The sequence below is a fragment of the Stegostoma tigrinum genome, chromosome 27 (genome assembly GCF_030684315.1).
Source record: "Stegostoma tigrinum isolate sSteTig4 chromosome 27, sSteTig4.hap1, whole genome shotgun sequence".
In the NCBI taxonomy this organism is placed as follows: Eukaryota; Metazoa; Chordata; class Chondrichthyes; order Orectolobiformes; family Stegostomatidae; genus Stegostoma; species Stegostoma tigrinum.
In genome coordinates, this window is record NC_081380.1 from 40838169 (window position 1) to 40853822 (window position 15654).

Sequence of the window (15654 nt, forward strand, 5' to 3'; positions counted from 1 at the left end):
GAGAACCATCCTAATATTTCTTTTGGAAAAAATTGTTTCTCTCTCCCGCACTTGCTTTGATATCCTCCTATCTATGTGGCTGGATCTATCTGACACTATACAGCTGCCAAGTTTCCAAGTGCCATCCAAGTGGTTTCTGACGCCACTGAGCAGTGCGTTACAGGGAGGTGAGGGGGTGGGTGCGAAAGGATAGTGCTTATTGTAGACAGATTAGAGGTTGCTAAAACAAAAGGGAAAACATGACAGGAGGAAAGAGGGAGAATTCACAAACCATGCATTAAAAAGTCCTGAAAGATTTCATTATTTTTAATGCAGCTCTGGAATTCAGAGAAAGCACCTTTCCATAAAGTGGGGTCTGCAAATGAAGCAAACTGTTCGGGAAATTCTAGATCAGTTCCGAAGAGCAGTTAACTGCAGCAATATAGAACAGTTCTAAACATGGTAGGCTGGAAGTATTTCTCGATAATTCCAGAGGTCGGTTAACCACAGCTAAACCCAAATGTTTTCGGGAGTGAGGATAATGAGACATAATTCTACAGCAGTTACAATGGCTCTTCAATTACAACATCAAGGACCATCTGAGCAATTGGTGACCTCCAAAATCTAGAACAGTTCTACTCTCAGGTGGCCATTCCTATTTGCACATTGCTCTTTCATGCTGGTTCCCAAGAGGAAGCTGGAAGAATTATAGAGTATGGTGAATGTTATAAACTTGACATTGCTCTTGATGCTTACTAACAGCACAGATCTTGACCTGTCATGGCCAGGAGTACAGGTGGTTCATTTTAGAATCACTCTAGAAACCAACAACAGGCTGATTGTAGCTGCCTCACAGCTTGTGATTCAAAGGTTTGGGCTGCATATGTTCCAAAATGAGCATTTTCACCTGGGAGGGTGGTGTCGGGTACACTTTAAAACATCCCACAGGACTACAAATTACAAAGATGTTTGACCTTTCCTGCAAAAAACAGTGATAAATGCATTTTCAAGCTAAAATGCAAATAAAGATGGACAGTCAGACAGATGGTAAAATAAAACCTACAGCAGCTTTGAATTACATGGACGCAGTCAATTATAAAGCAAATCAGCATGTTAATTAGAAGGAATGGGGGTGTAATAAGTGATGTCCCCTTTACTTGGCACAAAGCTCACAGAGAAGGAAGCTTGTAGAGGACTGCACCTTCTGAAATGGGGTTGATTAGGGTCATTCTAGAACCAGACTTCTGGGTTCTTGCGGTGCAGTGGTAATAGCCTTACCTCTGAGGCAGGAGGCCCAGGTTTATGTCCCACCTGCTTCAGAGGTGTGCAATACCATCTCCATGTTTAGGAAAATAAATAGAAGCAAATTCAAGTCATGACAATTGGACAAGCCAAGGCGAGTCCCCAATGAACAAAAATCACAGTTTTCACTGATATCGCAAAATTTGTCTTCTGTCCAACATTAGAGGAGATATCTAATAGTCAACCAGCTAGGGTAGCGGGGTCAAAGCACGTGAATTATTTAAGGAGCAGCTGTATAGTGCGAGAGTAAAATCCCTGTTGTCCTCCAGGACCAGAGGGCTGCTCTTTCATCAGAGAGACAAGCGGTGGGGGTGTAACCCGACAGTCACCATGCCTGAGGAAGCAAAGAGAGATTGAGAAGGGTATTCTTTCACGGCCGCTGTGGGAAGTGAACGCAGGCTGTTAGTATCGACTCTGTACTGCAAACCATCCAGCTGGCTGCAGCAGCAAGATGTGGAAGCGTTGGGGAGTCCATGAATGAAACTGAGGTAAAAGCTGTCCCTCCTTTATATTTACCCTGATGTGGAGCTGGACTGGGGGTGGGGCAAAGTCAGAAGTCACACGACACCAGGTCATAATCCAACAGGTTTATTTGAAATCACAGTAAACCTGTCTGACTATAATCTGATGAAGGGTCTAGGCCCGAAACGTCAGCTTTTGTGCTCCTGAGATGCTGCTTGGCCTGCTGTGTTCATCCAGCCTCACATTTTATTATCTTGGAATCTCCAGCATCTGCAGTTCCCATTATCTCTGACTATAACCTGGTGTCGTGTGACCTCTGACTGCATGTACCTTGTCAGCTCCAACATTTAGTGACCTTATTTCCTTTTCCCCAACTGTAATGGTTGGCTTTTCTGTTAGTCGAACAGAAAATATTATCTTCGGGTGTAGCAGGATTCGGTGTTGGAGCGGTGAGTGTCAAAGCATTCCGCCGCATTTGCTGCAAGCAGAAACAAAATCTCCAATGGGGTGAAGAACAAAAAACGCCGCACAGCAGAGTTCTGGCATAGCGTAAGCTTCAGTTTTAAAGATTCAGAGTTAATCCGCAAGTTTGCTTCAGAGACTGGATGCTGTTTGACTGACCTACATACTGGCTTCCCCAAACTCACTGAGTAAAATTCTAATCAGGGCACTGTTTTCCACCCGCAGTCCGTCTGCGTGAGAGGCTGCTTCATCCTCCTGGACCCCAGTCATTTCCCAGGCAGGTTTGGTGACAATGAGACGACACACTTAGGAAACGAGTCAGGAAGAGTAGTGTGTAACAATATTGTATGAACACAGAGAAGTGCTGCCGTCTATCAGATCACTTCTGTGACAGCGTGCGCTGTGAATTATGCTATTATACAGGAACTTATGCTAATTTCTTTCTCAGTGAAATCTAAGTTACCAGGATCTAAACCCAAAGGACCAAATCAGAAGCTGGACTGTTTTCTTACTTGTGACAGGGATTTATCCCATTCTCCGACAAGGATCCCCTCCCCTTCTGTCCCTCAGGGAGCAAAAACACCTCCTACACTTCGCTTCCGATAATTGAAAGTCATTTTTTTCTGCACTAAAAGCAAATTAAATTGTTCCAATAATGCCATTTCAGAAAAGCACACAGCAACAAAAAGGGGGAATTTAGAGTTACAAGCATCACGTTATCTGATCATTTGAATTAATTGCCTTTCACTCGGGGGGATAAGTTAAATGAATGTTTTAAACATAAGAACCAGAACAAAAAAATTAGACCATAAAAATAAACTCGTTGCAAAACTGAATTCCAAATCATCTGAAACACACCTGGCCTGAAAGGGTCTGTCAAAACTTGACCAGTGTCATTGCTTCCAATGTTTGCTCGAACCCTGGAGGATGTATGCTGGCAATGATGCCGGGACATGTTGTTTATTTAAGATCACAGAGCCGGTCAAATGTCCCCACGTTTCTTTGTTGAATAATTAGAACAGCCTGCCTGTGTGTGTATATGCATGTCTGTGTCTGTGTGTATGTGTATGCCTGTGCGTATCTGTATCTGTGTATATGTGCGTATCTATGTGTATATCTGCGCCTGTGTGTGTGTATCTGTGTCTGTGTGTATCTGTGTGTATCTGTGTCTGTGTGTGTATGTTTGTGTGTATATTTGTGTGTGTGTATATCTGTGTGTCCCTGTGTGCGTATAGGTGTGTGTGTATCTATGTGTGTCTGTGTGTATGCCTGTGTGTGTCTCTGTGTGTATGTCTCTGCGTGTTTTTATTATTTAAACAGCTGCAGGTGAACACCAACCCTTGTTCCTTGAACACGCCTCCCTTCAGTCCTGGTTGTCTACGCTGACCTTGTTAAAACAAATTCTACCGCCATCACTCCTACTCGCACTGATTCAGCTCAGAAATCACAACCAGCCTTGCTCCCACGTTGCTGTATTAATAGAAGTTCTAGGGTTTCATAAATAAATATCGATACCTGACCCCCACCCAGTTTAAACATCCACACACAGCTGTTAGTCTGGCCGTGAAACCAGTCCTGTTTATTATCTCTCTCCATCTCTATCGGAGTTTAAATACAGCCCATACGATACGTGAAGAGGCTGTCCATTGAAATAACTCGATTCAGAGGGCGAGGGACACTGAGGGGAGGGAGGGCTGGGGGTGCGGGCAACATTACTATAAGTTCCCCTGGGACCCTCCGTGCCCCAGTTTCACACACACATAATACAGCGAGAGAGCGCCTGGTTACGCTGTGGGTGTGTGTGTGTCGGATGAGGTGTGGGGAGACGGCAGAGCAGACTCGGGAGTTAAGAGTCAGGGAGAGCCAGCCCGTGGATGGGAGCCGGGTAACGAGCGCACCCCCCTCCCCACCTCCAACTACACCCCTCCCCGGAAACTGAGCATGTTTGTCCTTCCTCGCTGGCTGGACGTTCTCGGTCCGGAGCTGGTCACTTTCAGAAATTGACCAGTCGGCTGGGTCTGTGCTGGGGGTTGTGGCTATGGAATGGTGGGGGGGGGGGGGGGGGGGGGGAGGGGGGGCGGAGGTGGAGGTGGTGAGGTGTGGGACAAATGTGTCCTGTTTCGGGCAGAGGGCGACACCTGCTTGGGTTCCACTCCTCAAATCCTTTCCACGCCGCCAAGCGCCCCCCCCCTTTCCCCCGCTCCCTAATCCCCCCCCCCATCCCCTCCTCACCTCCCTTTCTTATCCTCTCGGACACACAATAGGCGCCAGTCAATTCTGCGCCGGAACCGCTTCCCTTCAGTCGGAGGCGCCTCGGGATGGATTGCATTGTGCTCTAGCAATTGTCGTGATCCCGATCTCAAAAGGTATATCATTCTGTCAGGGACTTAGTGACACCAACACTATTGTCTATGTTCTATTCCCAGATACGGTTGAATATCTTTATTTTATAAGTGGAGAGAGGGAGAGAGGCAGTGCAAACTCTTGAGGTCAAATGCAAGAATGGCAAATTTCAAATTAATATAAAATGTACCCAGTGGGGGTAACGAAGACTCTTCATCAAGTATTGTTGTCCCTTCCGCTCGCATTCTCAGATTAACTATTCCTTCCTCGGGTCTGATTAATCAGTCTGAAATGACCGGTTCTAGTTCTGTCCACATCTGAAATTCAATCACCGCCTCCCGTTCCCCCCTCCCCGCCCCCAGACCCTGCCTTACACCCGAGGACAGCACCTCAGCCCAGTTTAACAAGCCACACTTCCACAACGGTGCACCAGGCGTCCGCCCGAACAATTCAGCCCTCGCCCGTTCGTTTCTGCATTAAACTGCACTAACCCCCAGGGCTCCTGTATCGTGCACGGAGAACCTAGTGTTTTACACAAACGCTCAGCGCTGGCTGGATCCGAGCGAAAAGCTGAGAGTCCTGTACAGAAAGCAATCTCTAGGCTAGAGGGGTCAAAGCAGAACTGGGCTGGAAGGGCTGTTGTCACGTGTATGAACTGTACCAGTAAAGATAGAGCGGTTAATAAACACCAAGCGACTAACACTCAACCTTCAAAATCTTTTATCTTCTATATATAAATCTGGTCTGTCAGTTTAATAGTGATGGTGTAGGGCTCGACCGCAGACACCGTTGCATAATTAGAGCTGCGGCAATATCAGATTTAGTAAAGTCACACGCATGTTCCATTTACAAACAAGAACCATCTAAAATAAAACAAAGATAGTAGGAACTGCAGATGCTGGAGAATCTGAGATAACAAGGTGTAGATCTGGATGAACACAGCAGGCCCAGCAGCATCAGAGGAGCAGGAAGGCTGACGTTTCGGGCCTAGACCCTCCTTCTGCTTCAGGCGACTGCAGGCTGTAATGTCAAATGGGACAGCAGCAATAACATGAAGTGCCCCTTCTAACATCCCAAACCCAGGAGAATGAATGAGGGACTGAGAACGAGGCACGGGTACATATGTACAGGGGTTGGCATGACTGAGATACTCGAAGGAGTAACTCAGAGCTCAAAGGCGCCAGATGGAGCTCCATTACACCATAAACAGCAATATTACACGCCACTTAATCCACTCTGAATCACCTATTACATTATAGAACATCTAATAGCTTCCAAATATCAGAATGATGGCACTCCACCTAATGGATTCTATATCTACGGTCTGAACACTTCTGCTACTACGTCTCCCAATATACGCCATCATTCAGTACACCCGCTATGATTACATAACTTCATACGTTTCATTCATTCCTCACACCCCACTACTCTTTTCACACCACACACTCCACTGTCATCCACCGCATCTCCTCATCTCACTGTTACCACAGCTCCAAATCCCACTGTCACCAGTGTCTCAATTTTCCTGTCACCCACAGCATTTTCTTACCTCCCTGTCACCGACAGTATTCCAATTCCACTGTCACCCACAGTCTCCCAAATTCCAATGTCACTCACACTCTCCCAAATCTCACTGTCACCCACATTCTCCCAAATTCCATTGTCACCCACACTCTCCCAATCATCTGTCTCTAAATCTCACGGTCGCCCACAGTCCCTTAATCCCATCATCACCCACGGTTGTCTCCCAATCCTATTATTGCTCACAGTATCTCCCAATCTCACCGTTCTCCCAACCCTTCCTCACTCATACATTTGCCCCTTTGTCACCCTCATTGCTGGCATGAGAGAAGAGGCCTATGGCCAGTAGTTGAGTTGAATTTCCATGGGATTTCAAAGAATGGGGAGTGAGCTCATTGAAACATCTTTAACTTGTAGGGGGTTTGACAGGGCAACTGTTGAGAGGATTCATCCCTGGGCTGCAGAATTGGGAACACAGGGTATTCAGATTCTTAGAAGATTTGGTGGGTTTGAGAAGAGCAGAGATATCTGACTCAGAGGGTTGAGGTTTTTGGAGTGTTCACCCCAGAGGAAGCCTGGTCTTTGGACATATTCAAAACTGAGTGATGGATTTGGGGATATTAAAGGATTTGGAGGAAATGGGGATAATGTGGGATATGGATCAGCCACGATGGTCTTAACTGGTGGGGTAGGATTGAGGGGCCAGATGGCCTACTCTTGCTTCTGTTTCTTACTCCTCTGTTACTGGGCCACCCAATAGAGTTCTCAATACGACATCAATATACAATGGGCTAGTTTGCCCTGTTTATTGACGCCATTTCTCTTCCAATGCTGTTTCAACAGAACGCACTGCACATTCACTCAGCCTCCTGCTTGCAAAGGCCACTACCCCCTCGGCACTAATCTTGACACCCCCACCTCCCCCCCCCCCCCCTCCCCACCCCACCCAGACCTGAAACTAGTCCGTAATAAGCAGCCAAGCCCTGGACAGGGAACGCAAAGACGGATCGCGAGAGCCAGTAACACTGCCCAGTGTCCTGTAAACTGGCCGAACTTCAGCGTCTGGAGGTGACACGAGCAGAACTCCCTCCGGCTCAGGCACCGCCCTTAAGCCTCACAGACAAGACAGATGCCCCCCGCTGGTATGATGTATCCAATCACTGGACATTGTTTTCACTTCCATTCCACTCAATAGCCGCCTGTATGAAGGCACCGCGACTGATCTTTCCAACACTTTTCAACTTTGTGATATTTATACACATTGTCGATTGTTTCAGATTCACTCCATGACAATCCGCGGGGCGTTGTTGAAGTGCAGTCTCAGACGCCGTGAGGAAGCTCTGAGCTTCAGTCTGACAAATGGGCCTCGCCCATATCTCTGTTAGCATCTTAAAGGTCTGTCTGCAGTGTTGGATTTACACAGAGCAATATTTACTCCGCTGTCACTATCAAGATTTACTTTTGGCCGCAGCTCTGTACTCTCCCTGGTTTAACACTACCGACTGTTAAAAGCTTGCAGCCAGTTCATACAGGTGCATGCATCTTGTTTTAGAAAAATCAAATTACAGTTTATTTTTTTTAAAACAAACGTGCCTAGAGGTGTGTGGAGAATCGGCAACTACAGATAAGCGCAAGGATGTAAACCTGTCTGACATGAACCCTGGCTAAAGCAGTGATTTAACGGATCCCCGTTGGGGAGTGAAGCGGTGGGGATTGGTGGTGGTGAGGGTTGGGGAAGGATGGTCGAGTTGACTCCCAGCTTCAGCTCTTCGCTGTACAGTCTGGGTGACCCCGATTAAACACTCGTATCGACGCCTCGGCACTTGGTGTTTGAGTTTCGGGCAGACCCTGCGGCCAAAGTCCGCAGCTCGAAGTGGAATCCAATCGTGAACTCTGTTTCTCTCTCCACTGATGCCCTCCAGCGCTTTCTGCGTATTTAACTGTCTCTGAATAAATCGATCACAAATCAATACTCTAAAGTATCCTCATAACCGAGAAACGTTTTTAGCTGGGAGGGTGGGGGCCGCGCTGGGTGTTATATGTTGCGTTTTATGTTGACCTATATACACACGCATCCATAAACCACTGTCCCAGAGTACAGCTAAACCTGGACAGACTGAATTATTTTGAACGATCTCGACCGACACTGAGGAGCTACGCTGTCCTAATCACCTGTCTCAGCAACTTATCGCTGCACTGGAACCAAAACATAAATTGCTGGAGAAACTCAGCAGGTCAGCTGCAGCCTCAAGCCTCTACCCCTCTTGCTCTCTGCACAGTGGCTGAGTTCCTCCAGCAAATTGTCTGGTTTTGTTTATTGCTTCGCATTCTTGAGCGTTCCGCAATTCTTTGCTGTCGCCCTCTACGCCGATGTTTAAGTGACCCCCCCCCCCCCCCACCACCGTTGAACTTTTGTTTTTACAGTTGATCCATACGAAGGGCTTATTGCTCGCCCTCCACTCCTGACCGCACGGCCAGGGAGGGATTGCTCGGCCGGGCAGCAAATTAAATTTAGGTTAATCGTACAATCGTACATTCAATGTATAAACAGGCATTTGTTGATGTCTGCGGACAGGGCTGTTTTTGAACGGTTGCAAACTGTTTTCTGAGCTGCACACGAGGGGCCTATTTTTGGGAGCAGATGATAAACAGAACCGCCTCCCCCTCCCCCATGCAGACCCAACTTTCATATTTCGTCTAAGCCCCCCCCCCAATCATTTTATTTTAGCCTCACAGTCACCGAAGGCGCTCAATATCCAGTGGGAGATGGTACGTCCGAGCTCTAAGAATCGTAGACGACCAGCAACATCGACAAAGCTACACTACAGTAACATGTAAGAATACACATGCATACACACACACACTCTGATAGGTATGTGACACCTTGGTTCAGAGTGGTTGGGGGGGGTGGATTGCGAGTTAGAAAATTGAACCATTTATTTTAACCCCCCCACTGTTAAAAAAGTAACCCAGATGTCACATAACGATGAGCTATATATAAACACACACACACATAAATATTAAAATAATAGCTTCAGCATTGACTCCCTAGTTATCTGCTAGCGGCTGAATCCTCGCCATATATTCTCGGGCGAAGAGACGGTGAGGAAAATGTAAAATGAGTAGCTGCCAATTGTTAAAAAAAAATCAAATCCACCAACATTACTGATTTGACCCTTAAGATGCAATTTGAGATATAAATGCGTTTGAGGCAGGAAAGAAAAACCGAACAGTGACTTTTCTTTTAAAAAAAGCCCAAATTTCAAAAAAATACGATAGTTTCAGGGTGCTGTCAATTAACGATGTTTTCAAACAGCCTGAAAACTTGTACTGAAAGTCCGCAATCTATTACTTAACCAGATTGCAAATAAATTCTGTGCAATCCGAAAAAACTCGCACTGCGGCGATCCTTGCAATATTTAATAAATGTTACGTATCAGTGAATATTTTATGCATTGAATCCTAGCCGATATAGAAAAAATAAGGTCGGAAAATCACTGTCTGCAAAAAAACCCACCGAACACCCCATTTCAAAATCAGATTTCAACAGCAACAACACACAAATGAAAAAAATAAAACTTACCTTTCTTGCTCATTTTCCTCCCTGTTCAGCCGCAAGAAAAGTTGGTACTTCAGGAAATAAAATCTCCTCGAATTTAGCACCGATCCGGCAGAGGGAAGCGGGCTGTGGGTTGATTCAGACAGATCCTGAGCCAGGTCTTTTGCATCCTGAGAGTGTTAAGTAAAGAAAGAGAGAGAGAGAGAGAGGCAGCGAGAGAGAGAGAGAGAGAGAGAGAAAGGGAGAGACTGAAGCCGACAGGAGACGCACCAAGCCCGGCTCACAGAGGTCTGTGACCCGGTGGTAGCGATTGTAGGGAGTTGGGGTGGGGGCGGTGGAGAGGGAGGGAATGGACCAGTATTCTGTCAGACTCGGAAAAGGGGGGGTCAAGGAGGGAATATTGTTACAGAGAGAGAGAATAAAGGCAGCCCAATTTCAGACTAGTTTGTTGTGGAGGGGGAGGAAATGTGTATAAAAATATGAATGTGACTACAAGCAGTCGGTCAAAGACGTTGTGGTGGATGTTACAGCCACTGTTGCATGTTTAATTCAGACTCGGGGGGGGGGGGAGTATTGGAAGGAAGGGATGGAGGGAGGGTGGCGGGGAAGTGGGGGGGGGGTGCTAGGTGGATGTGGACTGACGTGTAATCGGCGCCGGGTATATGGGGACAATTACACGCTTTCTTTCTTATAAGGAGGGGACGGGCTGGTCCTATTGATGTCAAACAGACAGCAGCGCACACCCTCTCCATCCACCGCTCTGTCCCCGCAGCTCCCAGCCCGGGCTCCCGATCACAGCCCTAGCCTGCACACCCACACCCCACCCCCCAACCCCGGAAATCACACACACACACACACACACACACGCAGAGGTGGTTCCAAAGGATATTGAGAGGGATGGATGAACAGAGATTGAGATCCTGCCCCGCTCTCCGCTACCTGGCCGCACTTTGAACATTTCCGCGCGATCTGCACCATCATCGGAGGCAGCTCAAAATAAAATATCAGCGGTTGCCCCCAGCCCCCAACAAATCTGCCCGCGAACGTGGTCAGAGACAGCATAGGGTCCGCTTGTGAATCAGGGATTGTTCATTTTAGTGACGGAGAGAAATTCTGCTTTAAAACAAAAAACCCGCGACAGTAAAGTTGAGAAAGTTGACAGCATTGACTATTCCATGATCCACCGTCCTGTTCCTGTCCCTCATTTCTGTGGACTTGTTTTTAACCAAGCTACCTTGACAAGTGTGGGTCAGGTAGCACCCGAACGTTGACATCCTGACTTTCAAAATGAACATGAGAATTGCCTTAGGAATCAAAGATAAGGAGTATTGAGAACATGAAGTGTCTTGTGGTCCATAAGTAGGGGCACTAGCACTGGGCTACAGTATTCTCTATATTTTGTATAGGTATATAATTGATCTCCTGTGCCTTGTTTTCTCTTTATCTCACCTAGGTCCCTCACTTTTTTAAAATTCATTCATGGGATGAGGGCGTCACTGACCAGGCAGCATTTATTGCCCATCCCTAATTAACCAGACGGGAATTCACAGTCAACCATATTGCTGTGGGTCTCAGACCTGGTAAGGATGGCAGTTTCCTTCCCTAAAGGACATTTGTGAACCACATGGGGTTTTTCCTGACAGTTGGCAATGGCTTCACAGTCATCATTAGATTCTTAATTCCAAATATTTATTGAATTCAAATTCCACCATCTGCCGTGGCAGGATTTGAACCCAGACCCCCAGAGCATTAGAACATAGAACATAGAACAGTACAGCACAGAACAGGCCCTTCAGCCCACGATGTTGTGCCGACCATTGATCCTCATGTATGCACCCTCAAATTTCTGTGACCATATGCATGTCCAGCAGTCTCTTAAATAACCCCAATGACCTTGCTTCCACAACTGCTGCTGGCAACGCATTCCATGCTCTCACAACTCTGTGTGTAAAGAACCCACCTCTGACATCCCCTCTATACTTTCCTCCAACCAGCTTAAAACTATGACCCCTCGTGTTAGCCATTTCTGCCCTGGGAAATAGTCTCTGGCTATCAACTCTATCTATGCCTCTCATTGTCTTGTATACCTCAATTAGGTCCCCTCTCCTCCTCCTTTTCTCCAATGAAAAGAGACCGAGCTCAGTCAACCTCTCTTCATAAGCTAAGCCCTCCAGTCCAGGCAGCATCCTGGTAAAACCTCCTCTGAACCCTCTCCAAAGCATCCGCATCTTTCCTATAATAGGGCGACCAGAACTGGGTGCAGTAGTCCAAGTGCGGTCTAACCAAAGTTTTATAGAGCTGCAACAAGATCTCACGACTCTTAAACTCAATCCCCCTGTTAATGAAAGCCAAAACACCATATGCTTTCTTAACAGCCCTGTCCACTTGGGTGGCCATTTTAACGGATCTATGTATCTGCACACCAAGATCCCTCTGTTCCTCCACACTGCCAAGAATCCTATCCTTAATCCTGTACTCAGCTTTCAAATTCGACCTTCCAAAATGCATCACCTCGCATTTATCCAGGTTGAACTCCATCTGCCACCTCTCAGCCCATCTCTGCATCCTGTCAATGTCCCGCTGCAGCCTACAACATCCCTCTATACTGTCAACAACACCTCCGACCTTTGTGTCGTCTGCAAACTTGCTGACCCATCCTTCAATCCCCTCATCCAAGTCATTAATAAAAATTACAAACAGTAGAGGCCCAAGGACAGAGCCCTGTGGAACACCACTCACCACTGACTTCCAGGCAGAATATTTTCCTTCTACTACCACTCGCTGTCTTCTGTTGGCAAGCCAATTCTGTATCCAAGCAGCTAAGTTCCCCTGTATCCCATTCCTCCTGACCTTCTGAATGAGCCTACCATGGGGAACCTTATCAAATGCCTTACTGAAGTCCATATACACCACATCCACAGCTCGACCCTCATCAACTTTTCTAGTCACATCCTCAAAGAACTCGATAAGGTTTGTGAGGCATGACCTGCCCCTCACAAAGCCTTGTTGACTGCATTTGATCAAGCCATGCTCTTCCAGATGGTCATAAATCTTATCCCTCAGAATCCTTTCTAACACCTTGCAGATGATAGACGTGAGACTTACTGGTCTGTAATTGCCGGGGATTTCCCTATTTCCTCTCTTGAAGAGAGGAATTACATTTGCCTCTCTCCAGTCCTCAGGTACGACTCCAGTGGAGAGCGAGGATGCAAAGATCCTCGCAAGTGGCGAAGCAATTGCATTTCTCGCATTATCCGGCTTCTCTGGATTAACAGCCCAGTGATAATATCAGGAGGCCATTGCCTCCCCTGCTGTCACATTTGCTGTCATACCTCTTTTCTTTGTTCCCTCTCAGATACTTTCTTTTGCCAATTTTCTCCCCAACTCATATATCTCCCAGGCTTGACTATCCATGGCCAACCCTACAGTTGCACTATGCATGCTCTTAAGGTGCTGTGGTAGTATCCATACCTTTAAGCCAAAAGGTCCAGCTTCATGTCTCACCTGCCCAAGAAGTGCATCACAATGTGTCTGAACAGACGGATACATAACAATATACAGCTTCCTTCTTGGCACTCCCTCATGGTCTCATTCATGCACACCATCCCAAATGACCTCCCTACTCATTGTGATTCCTGCTGCCCTTCCCCAGGGCTGAATTTTGTACCCTCTCCAATTCGCCCCTCCCATGACTACACCAGAATGTCAACTCTGACTGCCTGTGTTGACATCTTCATGTAAATCGGCCATTCACTAAGGAATGAGGCCTTGTGCATGATTGCTGGCTCAAAGGGCCGAACGGCCTACTCCAGCACCTAGTGTCTATTGTCTATCATGGCCTTAACAGAATTCTGGCTGAGGGCTGACGATACCTGCCCTGTTACCCTTGGCACCACTTGCTCAGTAAAGACCATCACTGGGGAAGTGTGGTTCTTATTATCAAACCACACTTTGCACTGTTCTCCCCAACCCACACCAAAACTCCTCCAACACTTTCACATCCTTTAATCATCTCATCCATCCCACTAACCTCTCCTTCCCAGGAATGATAAATACACGCCCACTGTCTCCCCCTCACTCACCACCTCAGCTTCTGCATTGATTAACTTCTCATCATTCGTGATCTCACTGGCACTTTAATCTCAACACCCTTTCTCTCCACTAAATTCACTGTCCCATTATTCTCCCTAAATCTCTGTCTTCATGCAAACTCCCCAACTCATATTCACTTTGACCTCACCATCTCACTTGGACTGTAATCCCGCTGTATCACTTACAGATAAGACTGTCTCTGGTCACTTGGACCTGTCATCACCCAGATCCCCAACACTTGTCTCAACCCTTGCTCCGTCTGTATCTAGTCATGGATGCAAATAGACCCCAATTTACTGACAACTGACCATTCAATGTTCAGCTTAGTAGTTTCAGCCCTCCATGTGATAGTTCTGCTTCTACTGATTCTTTCTCCTTAATCATTCACAGGGTGAGGGCATCACCGGCTGGCAGCATTGATTGCCCACAGGGCAGTCAGAGGTCTGGAGTCACCAAGTAAGGATGGCAATTTCCTTCTCTGAAGGACATTAGTGAATCAAATGACAAAGTGTGGAGCTGGATGAACACAGCAGGCCAAGCAGCATCTCAGGAGCACAAAAGCTGACGTTTCAGGCCTAGACTCTTCTTCAGAGAGGGGGATGGGGTGGGGGTTCTGGAATAAATAAGGAGAGAGGGGGAGGCGGACCGAAGAAGGAGAGAAAACAAGATAGGTAGAGAGGAGAGTATGGGTGGGGACGTAGTGAGGGGGTAGGTCAGTCCAGGGAAGATGGACAGATCAAGGAGGTGGGATGAGGTTAGTCGGTAGGAAATGGAGGTGCGGCTTGGGGTGGGAGGAAGGGATGGCTGAGAGGAAGACCAGGTTAGGGAGGCAGAGACAGGCTGGGCTGGTTTTGGGATGGAGTGGGCGGAGGGGACAAGCTGGGCTGGTTTTGTGATGCAGTGGGGGGAGGGGACGAACTGGGCTGGTTTTGGGATGCGGTGGGGGAAGGGGAGATTTTGAAGCTGGTGAAGTCCACATTGATACCATTGGGCAGCAGGGTTCCCAAGCGGAATATGAGTTGCTGTTCCTGCAACCTTCGGGTGGCATCATTGTGGCACTGCAGGAGGCCCATGATGGACATGTCGTCTGAGGAATGGGAGGGGGAGTGGAAATGGTTCGCGACTGGGAGGTGCAGTTGTTTGTTGCGAACCGAGCGGAGGTGTTCTGCAAAGCGGTCCCCAAGCCTCCGCTTGGTTTCCCCAATGTAGAGGAAGCCACACCGGGTGCAATGGATTTAATATACCACATTGGCAGATGTGCAGGTGAACCTCTGCTTAATATGGAACGTCATCTTGGGGCCTGGGATAAGGGTGAGGGAGGAGGTGTGGGGGCAAGTGTAGCATTTCCTGCAAGTTGCAGGGGAAGGTGCTGGGTGTGGTGGGGTTGGAGGGGAGTGTGGAGCGGACAAGGGAGTCACGGAGAGAGTGGTCTCTCCGGAAAGCAGACAGGGGTGCAGATGGAAAAATGTCTTGGGTGGTGGGGTCGGATTGTAGATGGCAGAAGTGTCGGATGCGTCGTATTGGGAGGTTGGTGGGGTGGTAAGTGAGAACGAGGGGGATCCTCTTGGGGTAGTTGTGGCGGGGGCGGGGTGTGAAGGCTGTGTTGCGGGAAATGCAGGAGACACAGTCAAGGGCATTCTCGACCACTGCGGAGGGAAAGCTGCGGTCCTTGAAGAACGCGGACATCTGGGATGTGTGGGAGTGGAATGCCTCATCCTGGGAGCAGATGCAGTGGAGGCAGAGGAATTGGGAATAGGGGATGGAATTTTTGCAGGAGGGTGGGTGGGAGGAGGTGTATTCTAGGTAGCTGTGGGAGTCGGTGGGGTTGAAATGGACATCAGTTTCTAGCTGGTTACGTGAGATGGAGACTGAGAGGTCCAGGAAGGTGAGGGATGTGTTGGAGATGGTCCAGGTGAACTTGAGGTTGGGGTGGA

At 47.7% G+C, this 15654-nt stretch overlaps 1 protein-coding gene across 1 annotated transcript in view; it reads right to left on the reverse strand.

The window, feature by feature from the left end:
• rtn4rl1b (reticulon 4 receptor-like 1b) overlaps window positions 1-10190 on the reverse strand; it is a 56901-nt gene extending 46711 nt beyond the window's left edge. The window contains exon 1 of the mRNA XM_048556790.2: window positions 9653-10190. Coding sequence (XP_048412747.1) covers window positions 9653-9665 — 13 coding nt within the window. The 5' untranslated portion in view covers window positions 9666-10190. The remainder of the gene's footprint in view (window positions 1-9652) is intronic.
• Window positions 10191-15654: the final 5464 nt, after the last annotated feature.